General features: G+C 37.6%; 1 protein-coding gene across 2 annotated transcripts in view; it reads left to right on the top strand.

Annotated features, from left to right (window-relative positions):
- gpr158a (G protein-coupled receptor 158a) overlaps nt 1–21,073 on the top strand; it is a 58,065-nt gene that overhangs the window by 25,949 nt on the left and 11,043 nt on the right. For both annotated transcript variants that reach the window (XM_055020949.1, XM_055020948.1), the window contains exons 3-7: nt 728–830; nt 3,850–4,076; nt 5,850–5,918; nt 17,861–17,970; nt 19,453–19,691. In XM_055020949.1, coding sequence (XP_054876924.1) covers nt 728–830; nt 3,850–4,076; nt 5,850–5,918; nt 17,861–17,970; nt 19,453–19,691 — 748 coding nt within the window. The remainder of the gene's footprint in view (nt 1–727; nt 831–3,849; nt 4,077–5,849; nt 5,919–17,860; nt 17,971–19,452; nt 19,692–21,073) is intronic.

Genomic DNA, 21,073 nt, shown 5'->3' with positions numbered 1-21,073 from the left:
GCACACACTAGACACCAGAAAAGTCACATTTATTGTAATAAATTAGGCATAAAAGTCTGAACTTCTCCAATACTGAACATTTTTCTTCAGTTTGTTCCAAATTGAATGAAAAGTATTTTGCTAATTTAATACTAAAAAATTAGAAGAGTGTAGAATTATAACGTCTTCAGTATTGTTTTATTAAATTAAAATTCAATTGATTAACTAATCACGTCCGTTGAGGGTTGTAGTTTGGCCGCCATCCAGCAGAGGGCAGCGATGGTCATCCAGGCGCTGATACACAAACAAAGATGGTGGCCGAACCAAAACAGAGTCCTGTGCACTTTATGCGGTTCTACTTTGAAATATAAACACCTAATAAGCTGCTTAAGTTTTACTTTAAAATTTGAGTGGTGAAGAATCAGAAATTACTGATTTGCCACAAAGGAGAGGCTGATGTGACAGAAAATCAGAGGAAATGACGCAAAACATTTTAACATAATGTCAATAAAAAAGATTGATATGCAGTTATATTTTACACAAAAAAATCATGTTAGAATTCAATATATTATGTAAAATACACGGTTTCTCTGCTGATAAAGCAACACACTAAAGAAAATGGCCGCTTCTCAGTTAATCGTTGAGCTCAATCAATGCTAAATCCACCCATTAATCAATAACTTGTTATATTAATTTTTAAAAGTTGTGTTACAGTTGATGCACGGTGTATGTGCTCTTCTGTTCACAGTGCCTGCCGCTGCGTGGTCATGGGTTTGTCCTGGATAAATACCAGTGCCAGTGTAAGAAGGGATTCTACCACCCCAACAGAGTGGCAGTCAATGGCTTCACAAGTAAGTTATACAAAATCTATGCTGATTTCTGCGTAGTAGCATTGTTCATGTGTTTGATTTGAATGGCAGAGTCTAGTTGAGTTTATCTGAGTGAGATAATATCAATAAAATGTTTGTAATTCAGCACAGTTGCAGTATATTCAGCGGTGCAATATGCGCCACTACTTAAATACAGAGTTGGTGCCCTCTGTAGTCTGGAAATACGGTAATTAGCAGTAAATGCATTTTCAGCATCTTTACATACATATAAGCATGTTTAGCAAAGTAGTTTCATACTGTAAGTTGTCAGAGTTGAGTTTTTATTTCTGAATAAAAACGGTCATTTCTGCAGTTCCTTTAGCATCAATCTGATGTCGTTGCACAAAGATGCTATAAGTTATGTCTGTTTACGTGATTCCCTTGCAAGCAGTTAGGCAGCTGTGAGGTATTTTTAAAAAAAATATGGCTGAAGATTGAACAGTAAGGCCATTTTCCCCTTCATTAAAGTTTATGATGAGCATTTATCTTCTCAGTCTGGAAATGGACGCAGCCTCGCCACCTTGGGAGGCTAATCCAGTTCGAGATGGGAAATATCTTTTTAATGATAGTTTCTATCTGCAGTTTATTCTGTCTGCTGCGAGTTAATTAAAAAGGAGGCTTTTTGCAAACACAGACCCCCAGTGGTTTCCACCTGCCCTCTTTCAATTTCCCTACCAAGTTTTCATTTTAGTCGTCTTTCCGTCCTGCTTCATCCCACTCAAACTCCCTCTGGTCTCCTTTGCCACATTGTTCGCTTAGTCTTTGCAAAATATGTTTGAGGTCATAGTTAACTTGAATGTTCTGGAAATATGTTTAATTTTGCTCTAGTTTTTGCTGTGTTCTTGAACTTTTTCCACTACAATAGATTGGAAATGATGACAGTAAGAGCAAAGTGTGGCTCGGAAAAACATCTGTAACATTATCTTGCAGTAGAAGCCATTCTACTCTCTTCTATGTATATAAAGTTATTGTATCCAAGCTTCTTCTGACCATAGTAGCACCAAACCAATAAAAATATGTGTGACTCATTGCTATGGAGATGAGTAGTCCCTTTGAAGCGATTGGTGATGGGCTTTGAAAAAAAAATGGGACAGTTCTTTTTAAAGGCAAAATCCCTTCAAATCTCAAAGACAATAGCTTCTTCCTGTAAAGCCCCCATCAAAGCTCCGTAAGTCTGAAATCTGTTATCTATGCAGCCATATGGGCGTCTCTCAAGGGGTTTCTATACAAACCAATAAACACATCTCTTTTTACCCGTTTATTTTTGTACAGTTTGTTTTGTTTTCCTGAGCGTTTGCAGTTGTAATCAAAGCCTTCGTTCTGCTCAAGTTTATTTTTATAACTTATTTTTAATCCATTTATCTAACTACATATTCAGTCTCACTGATTGTTTTAGGATGAGAAAAGCGCCTGTTTTTAGTATTTACAAGGCTCATTACTGTTGTTCTCATGGTTTTTGTTCACACAACAAAATTAGAATATACCTACATAGAAATAATTATTGTATGTGTGATAACAGCAATTTGATCACTTCCTATGTAATTGTTTAATTTTTTTAAATTAAATCACATTAATCTATTATTTTTCTGTTATCTTACAGTGACCTAGTGCTTACAAAGTGAACTGCTTTTTTTTATACAGTACAAGTGGATGTCGACTGTCCATGTTCAGACATATTGATCAGTTCCTCCTGTCTTGACACGTTGTTAATAACACCTGTTCAGGTCAAAGAAGGATAATCGTATTTACTCAGCGATGCTACAAGCCAGCAAGAATGTCAATAAGTAACAAAATTCATAAAAATCTGTTCCCTCTGCTTGTATTTTCTGAAATTTAAACTAAAAAACAATGTCAGTAAAGATCAAACTTTATGAGAAAACATAAAAATTTTAGATGACTTTTTAAAGAAAATGTTAAATCCTCAGCTGAGTGGGAAGGAGAGGAAAGCATAAAAAATAACTGAAATTGAGTTATTTTCCTAATTTGTTCAAGCTTTTCTGAGTGCTGCAGCACAGCTCGCTGCCAAAGGACATTGGAAAAGCAGCTGTCTAAAACCTTTCGGTCAGAATTTCTGAAGGATGAGAATCAGTTGGTCCATGTTAAAAGTTTTTCAACTTTTTGGACATTTTCTGAGTTTCAAAAGTCACACATTTTCAACTTCTGAAACTCAGATGTCAAAATTATTCAACCCTGCGATTAACTGGCAACCAGGCAACCAGTCCACTGGAGATTGGCCCGTGTCGACCACGATTCATTCACTCCTAAAACAACATTGTATCAAGCATTATAGGTCCATTGTCTTTCGCAAATGTCTAACTCACAAGCAACTTTTCAGCGAGAAACAGGAGTCAATAATTCCTTAATATTGATGAAAAAGTGCGTGTTACATTGGCAGATTATTTCACCTCTTATAAGACATTTTCCCCATGTTTTAAATGAAATAATCTGCTAATAAAACTAGTCAATTTGTGTCAATATTGAGGAATAATTGACTTAAACAAGCTCATATTTTTTGCTGATGAGTTAGTTTTGTCTTATTTCAGATATTCTAGAAACGAGACCAAAGGTACTTGGTGAGATTCAGTGTTTTTGCAGTGTTGGGATTGAAATGGAAGGATGTCGCTGTTTGGTGCAGCTTTTCAAATTAAAATAATCTCAGTAATAGTAGGGTGGTTCAGACCTGAAGCTGTTTGTAGAGAAAAAGTTCTGAATTTATTCGCCGTGTCCCTCCCAATACTGCAGTATTACAAAACATATGGTATAAACTTCGACTTTAAAGTTTTAGGAAGTTTCGTACTTTTGCCATTTTATCCCAACTTTTGTCAGATTTCCCCAAGGCAACTTAACCTAACCGCTCTCTTGCAAACATATCTTTTCTCCAGTAGCAAATATTCTAGTTCATAGACAAAATCAATATGTGGAGAAATTATTTCCTGTTACTTTTTGCCTTCACTTCTCGTTGATGTGTGCTGAGTTTGACCGTGTCGTCGTCCTCCGGCAGAGCCTGGGAGAACGGGGAAAGCTGGATTTGGGGGTCTGGGTGAAGATGAAGGCTCCCGCAGCGACTGCCTGCCCTGCCAGCAGGGCTGTGCTTTCTGTAAAGACGACTCTCCCTGCGTGGCGCTGGAGGACGGCGCCCTTCGCTTGGCGGTGCTCTCCTTCCAGTGTCTCTGCATGCTGATCGTCTTCATCAGCATGGTGCTTATTTACCACTTTCGCAGGAATAAGGTAGGCGTAATCAGCTCCTCATTGGTCGTCAGGCCACCAGAGCATTGAATCTCGGCTCAAAGGAAAGACCAAACAAAAGTTAGTGTGCAAAAGTCTTGAATGATCCCTCACTTCTTTATTTTGTCTCAAAAAGCAAGACTTTTCTGTAAACCTTCAAAATAACCTTATTAATATTTTAAAATGCTTTGTTTTTAGTTTATGGAGGTAAAGTGAACAATTCAGAAAATTAAATGGCAATTAATATTTGGGTTGCACCGATTTCAGTGCTGATCCTTAAAAAGCCGATCCTGATTTTTTTGTTTGTATTGTCATTAGAACTGTTTTCTTAACAAAATGTAAACACAAATGGAGTAATGTCAGATTTTAGCGGTTGTAGGATTTCTCTTTTGTCTTTGGTGCGAAACCACGAGCCGTTTCTCCAGCTAGCGCTAGCTAGCACATTTGTTTTGTATTCTGTGTGAACAGAAAATATCACAAGTCAACAAACTCAAGAACTGATTTGGGGCAAAGTAAGTGAACTGCAGGTAAACACATGAAGCTCAAATATAAATTTTTATTCATTTTTTGTTAAGACAAAGCAACTTTGCTGAGATGCATTCAGCTAATTTGATATGTGGCCAAAACTGGAAAAGTGCAAAATGACCTGAAAAAACAAAGGTTTAATTTCTGAAAGCATCTGTGTTCCCGGAAATAACTGACTTTGAGTTTTCTTTCCATCATGACGACTTCCACACTGAAGAGTGTTGCGTTAGTATTTAGCTTGGTGCTTACACTTCGGCCTTTCAAACCTGCCAGTCAAACATTAATTAGACAATCATAATCAGTCAATACTAGACAAATTATTTTGTTAAAGAATCTTCTTTAAATTGAAATAAAATGAAAATGCAAAACTTTATTATTAAAAACTGCTTCCGTTTCCGCATTATTATTTACTGTTGAATCTTTTTACAGAGTTTTGATAAAACATTAAAATCTCTTTGTATGTTTTATTTTGACTTAAAATAAAATAAACATCCCTCATGTAGCGAAGAGAAGTCGGGCTTCACTTTTCTTTTCTTTTGTATGTATTTTTAATTTGGTGGCACAGCTGTATTCCTCTCTCTGAGAGCCCCCTCAAGCATCTTGTCAATTAGAGGACACAATGTTACAAAAATATATTACATAAAGGAAGAACAGGACGTGCCCGAAATGGTGACTCATCAAAATAATAATAAAAAAGCTTTAAAGGAAGAGCTTTTACGATACTTTATTCTTTTTTATGCACAGTAATAAAGAGGCAGAAAGTTTTTCTTTCGTGTCTTTTAGCTAAACTCTGAAGGCATTTGGTAAACCAGTTCGATTTAAGATCACAGCATAACTTATTAGGGTTTTTAGGCAAAAAAAATATAATATATATATATATATTTTATTAAATCAAGAATTTGATTAAGGATTTGTCACATACTAGAGTAGATTGTAAAAATCTTTTTATAGTCATCCAAAAAAATTTCACAGAGATCATGACTTCAACCATACAAGCAATGAAAAACAATCAGAAAAACAATAAAAACACTTAAATTAATAGGACAAATCTGTCCAGTTGCTTATTAAAGATAACTTTGTGCAATATGTTTTTTAAATTATGGATTTGGAAAGATAACATGTTTTGTTTTAACATGTAAAGTCAAATAAATGCCATTGCCATTAAGAGTTGTTTCACTTTTATTTTCCTTTTGTTTTGACTCATCCTGAAGAAAATAAGCTTAAAACCTGTAATATGTTTTTCTTTTCCAGAGCATCAGAGCGTCAGGCCTGGTCCTCCTGGAGGCCATTCTCTGCGGAGCGATCCTGCTCTACTTTCCGGTAAGACGCTCCTCGCAAACATCTCTTTTCATTTGTTTTGAATCAGGACAACCTGGAGTTTGTTGTTTACTCCACAGCACACATGTCAAACTTGAGGTCCAGGGGCCAAATCTGGCCCGCCGTAGCTTTTTATGTGGCCCACTGAACTCCAAATTATGCCAGTAAATCCGCAGTTTTTCACAAATCCACAAAATTCAGGTAAACTCATCAAATCCCCACATTTTTTTTCCTGATTTACTGCAATTTATTTCTCAAAATTGACCAAAAACTTTGGGTGTAAGAGTCTCCTCCCTCAGCTTTACTTGATGTCAAGTGGTTGATACTCCAGCTAATGAAAGTCACATTTAGCATCATACATTAGCGCAAAAAAAATTCCTTACAAATATTTCTAAATCAGCACCACAAATTAAAAACAGTCATGAAATCCTGGCTGGACTGACCAGTGTGAAAAAATGATCGATGTTATTTGATCTTATGAAACACTGAATGCTGAAACAAACAGCTGTTTCTTGATATCTTAACCGTTTAATTGGTTTGATCGATACATTCTGGTACAACCGGCCCTTTAAGGACGTTCACATTTTTGATTTGGCCCAAATGAAAATTTGTTTGATATCTGCAGGTTTTCTGCAACCAGAAACACTTTCAAACTTTGTCTTTCACTGAAGAGAAAACACATTATTCAGCTTTTGTATTCCTGCACGTCTGATTCTGTGTATGAGCAGAGAGTGAGTGTGATAGAACAGAAGAGGCAGAAGCAAACATCCCGCGGCTTGTTGGTGACCCCCTGCCTAACATACACCATCAAGTCGCCATCTGTTGAAGAGCCTCACATGCTGCCTCACAGTTAATCACACAGTTTCTTCCTTTCACTGTGTTTTCATGCTTTTTGGACTCCTTAATTTAGGAGGTGTTTTAATTAATTAAATACAGACACGTTATGCCAACCACACACAGACATTTTCTGCCTCCTAGAAAGTCAGCAGTGGGTCTGATCTTAGATAAAAACACTGAGATCTTTCATTTCGTATTTGGACGACACGACAGGAGACATGTTTGTTTAATACTTTTGGTGTACGGAAAGTGAGACGTTTCATAGACCTCCCGATTGTTGAACCATATTTGAGAGAATAGCTTCGTTACCTAGCAACCCAAATGGAATTCCAGCATGTTTGGTCAACTGGTGTTACCACTGTATGTACGGCACAATGGCTGCTGGAAAAGAGGGATGTTTTGTTGTTGTCTTGTCATCCAGAAACCACTTTCTTCGTTCTTGCTGGTTGCGCAGGAGGCTCAACTTCTGCTTTTCAAAGATGTACGGTTGTCTTACATGAGCATCTATTTGCTGCCATTTTGACATGCGAGTTTAAATCTCAGCTTATTTGGATTTTAAGTGACAAGATGCCCTAAAACATCTGATACTGATCATTAAATAAGAGAAAAACAAAATGAACATGTTTTGTTTTCCACATAGATCTATGTTAACCTGTGTAGGGAAGCACAATAGGTAACCTTTCAAGCATATTTGGTGTTTGAACTGTTAAAACAGACAGTTTTCGGTGTTTTCAAGTTTTACTGTGGTTCCACCGTATGTAAACTTGACCGCACTTGTTTCTGGCTTTAAGCAATTGATTCTGTAATAAAGTGGCTAAAGGATTTAAAAACATGTGTTAGGATTTCATATTAAGCTTTTAGACCTCTTCCTTTTGTCTCACTTTGTCCTATTTAAAGAATGTAATGATGCTTATGACAAACTGGGGGTTTATTAGGCACAAACTGAATTAATATAAAGTGTGAGTGAGTATAATTACTTTAAAAACAAATCAATTTGTGTCAATCAGTTATATTTCAAGCCGATCCTCTACAGAACCTCATCATTTCTTCAGATGATTAAGTTGAAGAAAAACCCACAAACCCATTGATTTACCTTGAGCCACCATTATATCTTCCTCTTTGGTGCTCAGGGAAATGGATAATTGCAATTTAGTTGCAATCAAGCAGAGCCGCACGCCTCGTGAAGCGATACAAAGTAAACGTAATTAAAGCCAGCTGATTTAGAGCTGGCTAATCAATGCAATTTGCAGCGACAAGGTCCTGGAAACTGGTAATGTTTAAGATGTGCAGAATGAAAGTGAGCCTCGGAGCCATGTTATTGCTCAGCGAATGAATGAAAGGCAGATATTTCTGTTTCCAGCTGGCGTAGTGATGGCAGTGGCTGCTAAAAATAGAGGGCTTGTAAAGGGTTGAGCTTCACTTTGTAGATTAAGTCAGATCTGTGGAGTGAAGGCGTCCGGATTCGGTTTGATCTGCTCTGCTGAAGTGGTCGCCGTTGCTGATCTCGTTTCCTCGGTTCAGTGTCTTTGCTCGACGCTGGGCCGCGTGCGGCTCCTGTGCATCGCACACAATCCAAAGCTGCAAGGGGCGAGAAGCTTCACTCTAAATATAGATCCTGAAATATTCCTGCAACCCTGCTGCTGCTGCTGCTTCCATTTTAAATAATTCTGCTGTTATTAAGCAACTGGACACGCATGCTGGTCCTACAGCTTCTTTCATATCAGAGAAGTGCTTTTAATAACCCCAGAACACTGCAAAAAGTCTTGATGTAGAAACTACATCACAAATACTTGATGTAGTTTCTAGTGCAAATATCTTAATAAGACATAATTTATTTACAAGTAACCTTTCAGCAAGTTGTTGACCGTTTGTAATTATGTCACTCAGTCATTCCAAGTCGGAAGTGTTGAACAGAGCGACTGAAATTGTTTTCATTGGTGATTTTATTGTTTATTTGGCCAATTGTGTGTTTTCTGATTGTCTTGTACCTTTGGTTTTTAAATTGCTTTGTAAATAAATGAACAAATAAATGATTAATATAAAAAGATGTTATTTAATTTTAAGAAGTATTAATTTTCTATTAAATGGTTTTATCAGTACATCTGGCCCTTTAAGAACAGTCACAGCCCAAAATAAAAAGGAGTTTGACATTTTTTCCCTAGAGAGTTGAAAGACAGTAACTACCTGGAAGGTGCATTTCTGGGTTATTTCAACGTCAGAATAAAAAATAAAGAGCCGAGTTTCCCGTTGCGTCTCTCTGAGCTGGATGGAAATGTCTCTCCGGATCGGAGCGGCGATGAGGAGGGGAGGGAATTGCGACTCGGCTCTGGTCTTGCCTTGAGCAGAGGCCAAGCTGGATGTAATTTACACTCAGCCCACCTCAGGGACCAGCAGGAGAAGAAACCATTACCTCCCTCCAGAAAGCCGGCCGTCCCATGTGGCAGGGAGTGTCAGCTTTCATATAAAAATGGATCCTTCGCTATTACAAGATCCCACCTATCCTTAGCAGCATTCCCTCCTGCTCAGTCGCACCGGAGGAGCTCAGGGAAGAAGAAAAACGCAATGAGTGGGAGATGATGTCCACAGAAACCGTCTCCACTCGGTTTCTTCATGTCAAAACATTAAAACTAGCATCAAATCTTTTGCTGTGACAGAATGATTCCCAGATCTGCTGTATTTCTCAGACGGAGACAAATTCCCCCTCGTTTTTATATATCTTTTTAAGCTGGTTGTAGTTTTTGATGACAAAAGGCTGAAATTCAGCACCGTCTGATGTTCAGCTGCTACTGCGAACCAGAAGCGGCGAGTTTACTCTGCGTCACAGACAGATGACTCACGGATGATGTTTTTATTTTGGCATTTTCATTTTAATAAGTGCTTCGTTGTGAAGTTGCTCTCCTGCTCATCAAGCTCAGCTGCCAGTGGAGACAATAACTCCATTCAGGCCATAATTTTCAATTTCCACGCTGATTGAATGACTAAATGTGGTTTAGCAGAGTTGGAAACTATTACTCTAGAAATCCAAACCAAAGACAATAAATCCATCCATCAGTTCAACGCTTATTCAAAAATGCTTTTAGACAGTAGGACTGGGCCATACATGTCAATAAATTTGGTTTTGAAGATGCATTTTAAGAAAATCTGGATGTTTTTACACTCTGAGTTGCCATTTGCATGTTTTACAGCTTGAACTTTGAATTCAAGTCAACTCTGCGATGTAGAAGTGCAGAAAAAAATTTGTGAATCCAATTCAAAATGCTCAAAAATCAGTTTTAAAATGTGTTCAATTTGTATGTTTTTGTATTTATTTTTGAATTATTGGTGAATTAAGTCAACTTAATACTGGTAATTTAACTCACATAATTTTATGCATGAATCTTTAGTTGTTTGAACTGATGGAATTGTTTTAAATTAACGTTTTATTTGTTTACTGTGTCTTAAACTGAATCTCTAGACGGTTTGAATAAAAAAAATGTTTTTTGGATTGAATGACGCTAAAAGATTTGCAACTCCAGAGATAATACTTCATAATTAGTAGACATAATTCACATTTTAACACATCATCATCAAATTATTGTCAGTAGCAGGAATTTGAACAATCTTGTAAACTACTATTTACTTCGATGGAAGAATTAAACACATAACTCAGATTTTTCTCATTAAATCCATGTTTCCTCGTAACTTTTTGCTTGTAATTGTAAATTTTTTTTCCTCATAAAATTTTATTGATTAATAATTGGATACTAAAGACTTTCTGGATGTAATTTGAATCAGGTGAAGCTAAAACTTTTCCTCTGGAGGAGTTTTGACTGAAACATATTTAATGACAAAAAGTTTTTTAAATCAAATGTTTGTTAAATTTTGGATTAATTACTTACTCTAATTATGTTTGTCTTTCAGAAAATTGACTTATTTGGAGTCTGTAAACTCTATTTAGCGATTAATTGATTGCTAAATTAGTTATGGGTTATATTGACAACCGATTAATCACAGTTCATCTGATTAATCACAATTAATCTGATTAATCGTTTGAACCCTGCAGACCACAGATTGTGTTTGGAACATAGATTAGCTGTCAAATCAAGAGCTTTACTGAACCAATCTATCCACCTATTGATCTCCTATTGATCAAGACACTTGAACCACTAACACTTCAGAGCCACTTCATCAAGGTGAAGAGGTTTGAGTGTCTGGACAACTCCAGATGCTGTATGACTCATTTTCCATCACAAAATACAGAAATTACAAAGAAATGTAGATTGTTGTATTTCAATATTGTTCCATAACCTGATACATGAACATGTTGATGTCTTTGTAATCAATATCCTGTGGGGTCATGACCTCCACAGGAAGCTGGATCAATCTCTTAACATTTGCATTTTTGTTCAATCCAACTTTATGCGAAGCTGCTTCTCCTGACAGCATAATTCTGCTAAAATAATCCACTTCCTTCCTTCCTGATGTTCTTTTTTAAAATGTTTTTTTTTTCTGCCCTGCAGCGAGAGCTAATTATCTAAAGCGTCCCGACGCGAAACACTTGGTGATATGCTCTGTGGTGCTTCCAGTCGTGTTTGGGTTTTTTCCCATTCTCAGATGAAACCTTTTGGGCTTTGTTTGTGTTTGGAGCAAACCCAAGTTCTGTTTATGTTAATGCTGTAATTACGGCTGAGGGTCGCCGTTACTGTAAGGTCACTGTCTGCTTCAGATCGAGGAAGCTGCCAAATCTCTAACCCAGACAGTTAGTATAGTGCAACAAATCATGCAAGTGGCAATAATGGCTCATATTTGCGAAAACTGACAAGACTGAGAAGTCGGAGCCTGAAGGAGTCTGACAGCATGATGATGTCTAAACTTGGAAACAGATTGTCCGTTTCTAAAGACTGAAAAATTAAAATGTCCAAACTGGTTTTGGATGCCACATTAAATTTGATATAATAAGGAAAACTGGTTATCATGCGTAAAAATAGGCCAAAAGGACATTAGCTTATCCTGCTCACATTATTCTGCGATGCAAATCTTTAGAATTGTAGCACAGCTAGCTTCAAAAGGAATGTAGGAAAGACTTTATAACTTCAATGAACAATTGCGGATCCAGAAGTCGTAGTTGTTTATGGTCAATTTTCTTTTTTGCCATAATCTTTTTTGGCATAGTTGTTTATTACTTATATAAAAGCCAGCTTTAGCACTGTAGTACAGCTAGCTGCAACAGCAATGAAGAATTTATAACTCCCATGAGCAATTGCTGGAAAATCATAGTTCTTTATGGGCAGAATATTTTAGTGGCCATGACTGTTTCTTTTTTCTTTTTTTTTTAGCTTTATATAAAAGTTAGCTTTTGCACTGTAGTACAGCTAAATTCAACAGGAATGTAGGAAAGTGTTTACTTTCTTCATTGAAACTCATGGATTTTTTGATGTTCCATTTGTTCATTTCATTTATACAATATTGTAACTTGGATGCTAGGTCTTGTTGTGATTGTGTTCTATTTTTTTTAGCTTCTATTTAGCTAATCAGCAAGTTAATCTGCAAGTTTCACTAACTGTAAGACTTTTAAAGCCCATTATAGATAGAATTTAAGATCTGTGTTTCTAAAGCAATGTACAAACTTCTTCCAGACAACTGGCAATAAATTTGCACTTACCCACTCATGACAGATGCAGGCTAGCTAGCAAAGATACCTTAGCAATGTTGTGCCTTCACCTTTTGCCTGACTGAAAAGAGCCACGACAATAAAGAAATGTGCAGAATATAGAAATAGAAATGTTAGGAGAAAATTTAAGACTTGTGATTCACGTATTTAAGGCCAACTTAATTTCTTTTTGAACAGTTTAAGACATTTTAAGGCCTTGCTTTCAGATATGTGAATTTAAAGACTTTAAGGATCTGAAGATAATTTGTGCTGATTTGTAAGTGAAGCCTAAAAAGTAACAATTATTGAAATTCAAGGGGAGAGTCGGTGTCTGTATGATGTTTAGGAATTAGACAGCAAATCTTGTGCTAAAATTATTAACAGTGAATAACAAATGGGGGAGCTGCTTGTTGCACCACAGCTGGGTGGTTTACATCATGGGATGCTTTCCAGGCCCTGACACTGCATGAATGCCAGCTGGTGGGCGCTGAAACGAGGAATGTTTCAGAAGAAAAGATAATGAGAAATAAAGCGTTGATTGAGCGAGCAGATGAGTGACTCCTTCTCTTGTTCCTTCAGGCCTCGTCGATTTATCAACACCTTACTAACAGTTGGAGATAAATCTGTGCATGATAATTTAAATACTGTGAAATTTTGCACACTACCTGTTGTTATTCTCAGCCTTTTACGTGTTTTCCATTTTAATCACTTCTAGCTGAATACACTTATTTTTCAATCCTGTGGATATTTGTTAAATAATTTTTCCTTGTCTTATAGAAACATACAAACAGCATTCAAATGACATTTGTACATTTTGGGCCATAAATCTCCATTTATTTCGTTTGGATTTTAAGTGATAAAGTCAGTAACTGCTTTGCTTCTTGGATCTAAAGTCTGGATTTCATCTTCTTTAAAGGGCCAGTATTATATAAAATGAACTTTTTAAAGCTTTACATCATTTTAAAATGTTATTACTTTGTCAAAAACAAACTTGGAGTGTTTTTTGATTCTTCCATGCATGTTTAAGAAATCCTTCAATCGCCATGTTAACCATTCAGCTGTGCAAAACGCCTGGAAGGACCTAGCTCCGCCTTCAAGGCGCAGCTCAGCTCCTACAGACTAGCCAGCAGCAGTTAGCAAACACCTGGTGGAATTGTGTCTCCGCTGTTGCTCCTATACGTCTCTCAACATGGCTTCCTTGACCCCTAAAAAGTTGTTAAAGGGTTAACAGAGGAGTCATGTTGAGATAACTGCCTGAAGGCAGAGTTTTAAAAAGAGGAGCTTCTTAAAGAGACAGAGGCCCAATTCAAATTTTAAGTCCTATTTGATGTCTACAGCATTTTAATAACAACTGATGTTAATATAGTTACTTGATTGTGCTATAAAATCATAAGAGTCTCCCTTTAATGAAAGTGAAAGTGATTTCCCAGGCTTCGATCAGGCGATTTCTGGCCCAAATAAATCACCTCTCAAGGTGGTTGAGAAAGTTTAATCTTCTGCAGGAGTTTGTCTAAACTTTACTTTGCTTTTTTGTGGATTTGAACACGTTAAAGCTGCAGTATTTAACTGTTATAAAAAATGTTTTTTAACATATTTGTTGAAACTGTTGCATGTAATGACCGTATAGTGAGACGGGTCATCTGTGAAAAAAATCTAGCTCCTCTGCTTTCTCCCGGTCTTACCGTTGTCAATTACAATCGTATGTGGCGCTGCTCGTCCTCCCTTTTCCTCCCAATCTGCTCTCTGCTATGCTACAACTAGCGTACCACCAGTTAGCTTAGCCACCAATGACAGTGGATAGATAGTTTTCCTGTAAGAGTGAGTTGTTTCTCCATCATTAAGACATTTAACAGCGCGAACACGAGGATGATCGACATCGCCAAGACCCTCCTCCTGGAGGGTAGGGTTAGAGATAAATTTCTCACAGATTGTCAAATCGTCACAACATGGCGACAGTTTTAACAAATATGTACAAAACATTTTTTAAAAGAAGTTACACACTGCACATGAAGGTGTTTGTATTCTGCCACATAAAGAAGTGTGATGCACTTCAGTTCATGTTTAAGAGGCCATCTGATGAAACTAAATCTGTCTCATTCACACCTGAAAATGTAAAACAAAATTAAGCGATAAATAAAGAAGTTGTAGTCAAAGTTTTGGAGAGAATTGTCTCCATCTCTGTGGGTCAAACGCTGCACGTTCACAAAGTCCTGAATACCGTTTGATCCCCTTTCTTACAGACGCTGCTGAACCCTTAATGCGAAGCACTTAGCATCGATTATTAATGGGAGGTTTGAAAAGTGAAGGAGGGCAGAAACTGATCTTCCTCTTGATGCATGCTGGCGTTAAGAGAAGCCGGCCTAAAGATCAGGGGCCAGACGCTTCCCAGAAAGCCTCCTAATGCAAAGTGCAGCACCAGAACAGCCTTGGTAATGAGTATCTGAGCATCATGAAGAGACGTTTGAGGACAAAGACTGTCCTCAGTTTGTCTTATGTGCCTCTTTTGGTTCTCATGACAAGTATTTTTCAACTTCTAGTGCAAATATCTGACTTGAAATAAGACAAAACTAACTTACAGGTAACTTTTCAGGAAGATGTAAGAGCTTGTTTTTAGTCAGTTATTCTGTAATTTTGATGAAAAGTACTAAATACACTGGCAGATTTTTTTCACTGGAGAATTGGTACGTCTGTGTTTTATAGATGATATTTTGAAACAAGTTTTTGTTTATTTAAATTATCCGTTTCTTTTTTTCCCCACCACAAAAAACCAGCACTTGATTCAGATCCCAGTTAAAAGCGGCCATCTTTTCTGGTCTCTGGTGGTTTTCCACTCCGTCTTCCTGCAGCCTCTTTCCTGCAGCCTCTTGCATCCCTGCAGACCTGAATGTGCCACAGCGTGTGGCTCAGTACCTGCCCAGGTATCATCTCTTGATCTTCATTTATACGTTCCAATGTGAAGTGAAACACCTGGTCTGCAGGTAAAATGCAAACCTCAGCATTCGCTTTCTGCTCCCTGGAGAAGCTGAGTCAACCTCTTCCATTGAGTCAGAGGTTTCGGTTCGGTCAGGCTGCCGCTCCGCTCTCGGTTCCTCCGCGTCCCTTAACTGACTCAAACTCGGTGAGCGCCAGCATGGCTGCGTCTTTTCTGCTGCTTGAGGGAACGTATTAATGCCTCAGCTAATCCGATTACCATTAACAATCCCACAGGGGAAATCACTGCACATCTGCAGCGGACAGATAATTATGTCGCCTCAGATGTTTGTTTCTATCTCTTCTTTCTTTTTTTTTCATGTTGGCTCTTTTCATGTCGCTGGAAGGCCACCAGGGTTTATTTTTTCCTTTAAGGTTTTTTTTATTTGGCAGCAGTGGACCGGCCACATTTCAGTGTGTGGAAAACACGGCTTGATGTCCTCCTCTGGGTCTCAGCGGTAAAGCTTTCTGTGATGAAGAACGCCAAGAACGGCTCTGAAATGTCAGCGCACGTTTAAACTGACTCATGCAGTTTATGAACTTATCCTTTCAGATCACGCTGCAAAGATTCTTGTAGCTCCGCAGCCATTCTGGTTGTACTACTGGTCCGTCCATTGTCACTTTATATCAAAAACGTGAGCAAAACTTTGTCTGCTCAGTGGACTCGGTTCCATTGGGAACCAAAGTTGCAACATTTGTTACATTTTCAGCTTCTGCGGTTCGCTTTCAGATTACACCGTTTCAAACAAAACCTTTGGAAAAACTTGTTGTTCCCCTCCTTGCCTGTGGTGGCGCTGCACCAAGAACTACAGAAAGAAATGACATGTTAACCTCTGAAGAAGACACTTCTTTCTTCACAAAATGTGAAAAAAATGGAGTGAATTAAACTCAATCATCTGAGTTTAATTCTATTCACCATTTTATTCATCACGTTATTCATTTCTTGATCTGCTTTTTGTCACATCAAACTCTTTTTATAGCCATCAGTAAATCAAAATACAGGATTCCTTTTGTCTCTGAAGCTTTTATAATCTGTTTCCTGCATTAGCCTGGAAAGATCTCACCACTTTATGCCAGTTTTCACAACAATTTTTTGGCTGCATCAAAATTTGTTTATTGTGCAAACCTACAATAGAGTCACATGATCAATATCCGGATGATGCTACTGGTGAAAACCACAAAGGAGAAAGCGACAGGAAGTGGGTGGAGAATCATGGCAAGCCATGTTTTTAACAACTTATCCCAAGAACAAACTGATTGTGTGATTTTAATTGGATTTTTCAACATTAGCAGAATATTGACAAAAGTTTTCTGCACATTTGTAGTGAAAATGGAGCCAAGATTTTGATCATGTTGAACAAATCCCTCTTGCCAAAACTTTGAACTCCTGTCCACTAAAACTTGCATGTTTGTTTTATGATTGAGTGGAATCAGCCTTAGTTAAAAAATAACAATAAAATTACATTTTGCATCTTTTGAAACTCACATTCTTGTGGCTTGTGCGTGGTTTCACTTTAATGATTTTAGTTTACGTCTCTTTGAAAGCTCCAACCCAGTGAAATATTATAAAATGCTGTCGTATTAACGCCGACTGTGCACCAGAGGTTTCAAATAATCGTAGCTAGCTGATCTTATATCTGCGGTTGAGTTAAAAGCAGCAGCATCTGCATCGCATGTTACCTGAAGCATGAACAGATCCCATCTGCTGGTTTATGTGACAAATCTTATGCCTTTAGCTTTGATTGTCAGAAGAGTGAAAAATGAACGCAGTCTGCGTTAAACGGCGTGGGAGAATGTAGAACCAGCAAACAGAGTCAATGAAGCCCTGCTGCTGTGCTCCAGATGCAGATCAGAACAAACACTTAAATAAAATTACTTCAGTGTTTATAGAGCTTTTTGCTGAGGCTGCAGCTTCCGCCGACTTGAATTTAATTTAATTTAGAGGCCATTATCTTCCGACGACGGCGTAAAAACTCCTCTGGGATCAGAAAAAAAGAGAGTAAATTTACTCCAAAAAATCTCAAATTTTCTAGATTAAAATATGAAAATGTCTGAGAGTTAAAAGTCACATATTTTCTAGAAAAAAAACGACTTGAAACCCAGAACATTTCCAAAGGTCAAAAATGTTTTGTTTTTTTTAAATTCACCTTTTCCAACTCAGAGCAACTCTGATTTCTGAGTTTAATTTCAGTTGGTTTTTATTCTCTAGACAATTTTTGACCTTTCAAACTCAGAAATGTTGTTGCTTTTTGTAAAAATGAATTGTTACATTGATCTCACAATTTAAAAAGGTTTTCTGGCAAATTTCTGATTTCTTGCTTGTGTTTCTTTAGAAAATTTGAGATTTCTAGCAAATTTTTAACGTTTCATGCTCAGAAATGGCCTTAATAGGTTTTTTTTTTTAGCAGAAATGAACTTTTTCTTCTTTTTTTTTGGCTCCACAAAGGGCCCAGTGTGCCGTTGTATCTTTCAGAGGCGAAAACCCTCTCTGTTTTTTTTCTGCTTCCAGGTCGGGATTCTCTACTTCCACCCGAGCGTTTTCCGCTGCATCCTGCTGCGTTGGGTCCGACTGCTGGGCTTCGCCACCGTCTACGGGACGCTCACTCTGAAACTCTACAGGTCCGTTATTCACTCCCAGAATCACCTTCAGGATCCTATCGACTTTATCCACAGCAATTACACCGAATCTCACATCTTAATTCCACTAACAGAAAGAGTCAAGAGGTTGTGTGTTTCTCAGCTACTTCATCACCAGACTTTATTTTGCATTCCTCGCCAAGAGAAAGTAATTAAGGAAGCTCTGGCCCCGGCTAACCTCTAAATACTACAGAGAGACAAATGTGACGGCAAGAAGCTGGCAACAAGCAGCAATATTAGTGGTTAGCTGCAGGAGGAGCTTTTTTTTTATTTGAACAATGAATCTTTCAAAAGTAGAGATGGAGATTAAGAGGCTGTAAGTGGACATTAATGTAGCGCAGATCAATTTTTGATGGGGCTCATTAGTGGAAATTATATTGATGTTGCTTTGAAGGGCAGATCCTAAGAATAGCAGGTTGGTCCTGCATTTTAATGTCTCTCACACCGGTGGGTTTAAAACGCCACCAGGGGGCGCTAGGGTGGCCTCAGAAGGTTGGAGGGAAGATGAGCAAAAAAAACGTAAAGTAAAAAATCTAACAGATAATATGACGACTACCATATATAAGAAAAAAAGTCTATAAAAAAGGTCTAGAAATTTTGAGCTGAATCTCTGAAATTCTGTATAAAAACCAAGATAATTTCTGGGTTTGAAAAGTCAAAAATTGCTAGACAAAAATATGAAATTTTGTGATTATTCTTTGAAGTTTTCGAGAAAGAACAAGACAATTTCTGGGTCTGAGTTTGAACAATTTACAATTTGTAAAATTAGAAGAAAAAACTAAATAATTTCTGAGTTTGAAAAGTAAAACATTTACTGGAAAATAATCTGATTAATCTCAGACATTTTCAAGAAAACAAAAAAATTCTGTCTCAAAAGTTGAAAGTTTGCTAGAAAAAAACTCAAACATTTTGAGATAAATTTTAGAAATTTTTAAGAAAAAAAGTTTGTTTGAAAATTTGCTAGAAATGCATGCAGAAATTTTTAGATTAATCTCCAAAATGTTCTAGAAAAGTTGAAAGTTTGTTAGAAGAAACTCAGAAATTTTCAAGGGGAAAACCCCCCAGAATTTTCTGCATTTGAAACAAAAAATGTGCAAGGAAACATTTCAGAACTCCTTTATGTTAAGCAGAAAAAGAAATTATGAAGTTTTGGAGTTTGAAAAGTCAAAAATGTTCTTGTTGGTTGTGCAGGAGGTTCCACGTTTGCTTTTCAAAGGTGTACGGTTGTGTAATTGCACATGTGTTTGCAGCCATTTTCAGGTGTGAGTGTGAAGATGGATGGGGGAGGGGGTGTGCCCTGCAGCAACTTATTTGGATTTAAAGTGACAGAGACCCTTCTTATGAAAGGAACTGGCCAGACAAAAATCTCATTATCTAAAAACGATTTTGTATGAAAAATGTAATGAACATGTTTTGTATAGACCACAGATTCAGGGTAATCCATGTGAGCCTTTCACTCCACAGGGTGTTGAAGGTCTTCCTGTCCCGCACAGCCCAGCGGATCCCCTACATGACCAGCTGGCGAGTCCTGCGCCTGCTGGCCATCATCCTGCTCATCGTCTGCTGGTTCCTGGTGGCGTGGACGTCTGCCGTCTGTCAGAACCCAGACAGGAAGTTGGCGCTCATCGACGTGGGCCACACGCCTGACGGGAGTCAGTTCGGCATGTGCCTCCTGGATCGCTGGGATTACATGATGGCCGTCGGTTAGTCAGCACAGAAAATACCTGGGATAAATTCAAGATTAGGATTAAAAAATGTAACCTGATTGCATTTGATGGCCAGATTATATTCCACAGTGATGTAAAATATTTACTAAGATATTATCCCATTACAGATTTTTTTCATTTAGCTTTTGAAAGTTTCACATCATTAAAGTTGTAGTTTGTAACTTTTATAAAAAATATGTTAAAATATACAGAGAAATGAGACAGAAAAGATCAATCTCTTCCACTTCCTCCCTGAACTATTATGCACAAATGCTGCACTCTCTACCAAAAACAACAATCTTCTGATTGTTGTTTTGACTTAGTTTCAATCAGCGCTAAGTCCGTTGATTGACGGACTTAGCGCTGTCAATCAAGCGTGTGAACACGATGCTAAATGCGCTAATGGTTGCGAAACAACTCACCGTTACAAGAAAAACGATTATTGTTGGTTATCCCAACTAGCATTAGCATTTATGAGAGGCTGTGCTAACTGCAGCATTGCAGAGAGCAATGGTGGGCAGCGCTAAGACCCGCCTCCTTGCTCTGATTGGTTGTTTGTAGTTAGCAATAGAAGAAGGCTGAGGAGCCACATTTTTTAGATTATCTGTCTCATAGCATACATAGTTTTAACAAAAAAAACCCAAAACTTCTATAAAGGTTACATCCAAAAACTTCAACACGGAGCCAGGCTGCACATGTTCTAATAATATTGATGTATTAAATCCAGAAAGACGATTTTCTTCTCCACAATGATGCAACTTTTATTCGCTGCTCCGTTTGAGAGGAAAATAGCGGCGGCAGATGAGAAGTCAAATATGCTCATCTGTTGTGTCCTGTCTGCCAGCCAAGTCTTTAAGAGAGAGAAGTAGCTTCTAACAAACAGATGGGCCACAAGCAGAGACACCCTGCTGTGCTACTGTACACTGAGCTCGCAGTCTCATTCTGTTCATGTAAAAATAGGATATGCAAGTCAGCGCTGTCTCTGCCTGAAAGCGACTCGTAATTCAGACTCACCAAGAAGCAATAAATCTTTCAGATTTTAAGAAATACACCTGCTCTGGCTCGCAGTCAGAGGTCTGATTCAGCTGCAGTCCTGTGTGGTTAATTTTCCTCCCAGCTCCAAAACAATACTATAAATTTAAGGGTCTGACTGAGCAGGTCTGCAAGTGGAGCAAAAACTGCACTTTCAGCACTAATATTCCTCCATTATAAACAAAATAAATACACTAAATATTGCTGAACAATCAGAAACATTATAAATATTTAATTTAAACGAACTCTGTGAAACAGATACTGTGAAGAAAACGAATCACTTACAAAGTTTTTATTAATCTGCAATGATTTCAGTCAGGAATATTAAGTTTGTTTGTGTTTTAAAT

The sequence above is a fragment of the Poeciliopsis prolifica genome, unplaced genomic scaffold (genome assembly GCF_027474105.1).
Source record: "Poeciliopsis prolifica strain line A6 unplaced genomic scaffold, Auburn_PproV2 SCAFFOLD072, whole genome shotgun sequence".
NCBI classification, from domain to species: Eukaryota; Metazoa; Chordata; class Actinopteri; order Cyprinodontiformes; family Poeciliidae; genus Poeciliopsis; species Poeciliopsis prolifica.
The sequence above is the reverse complement of the archived record's forward strand: the minus strand, read 5'-3'. Positions and strand labels throughout refer to the sequence as shown.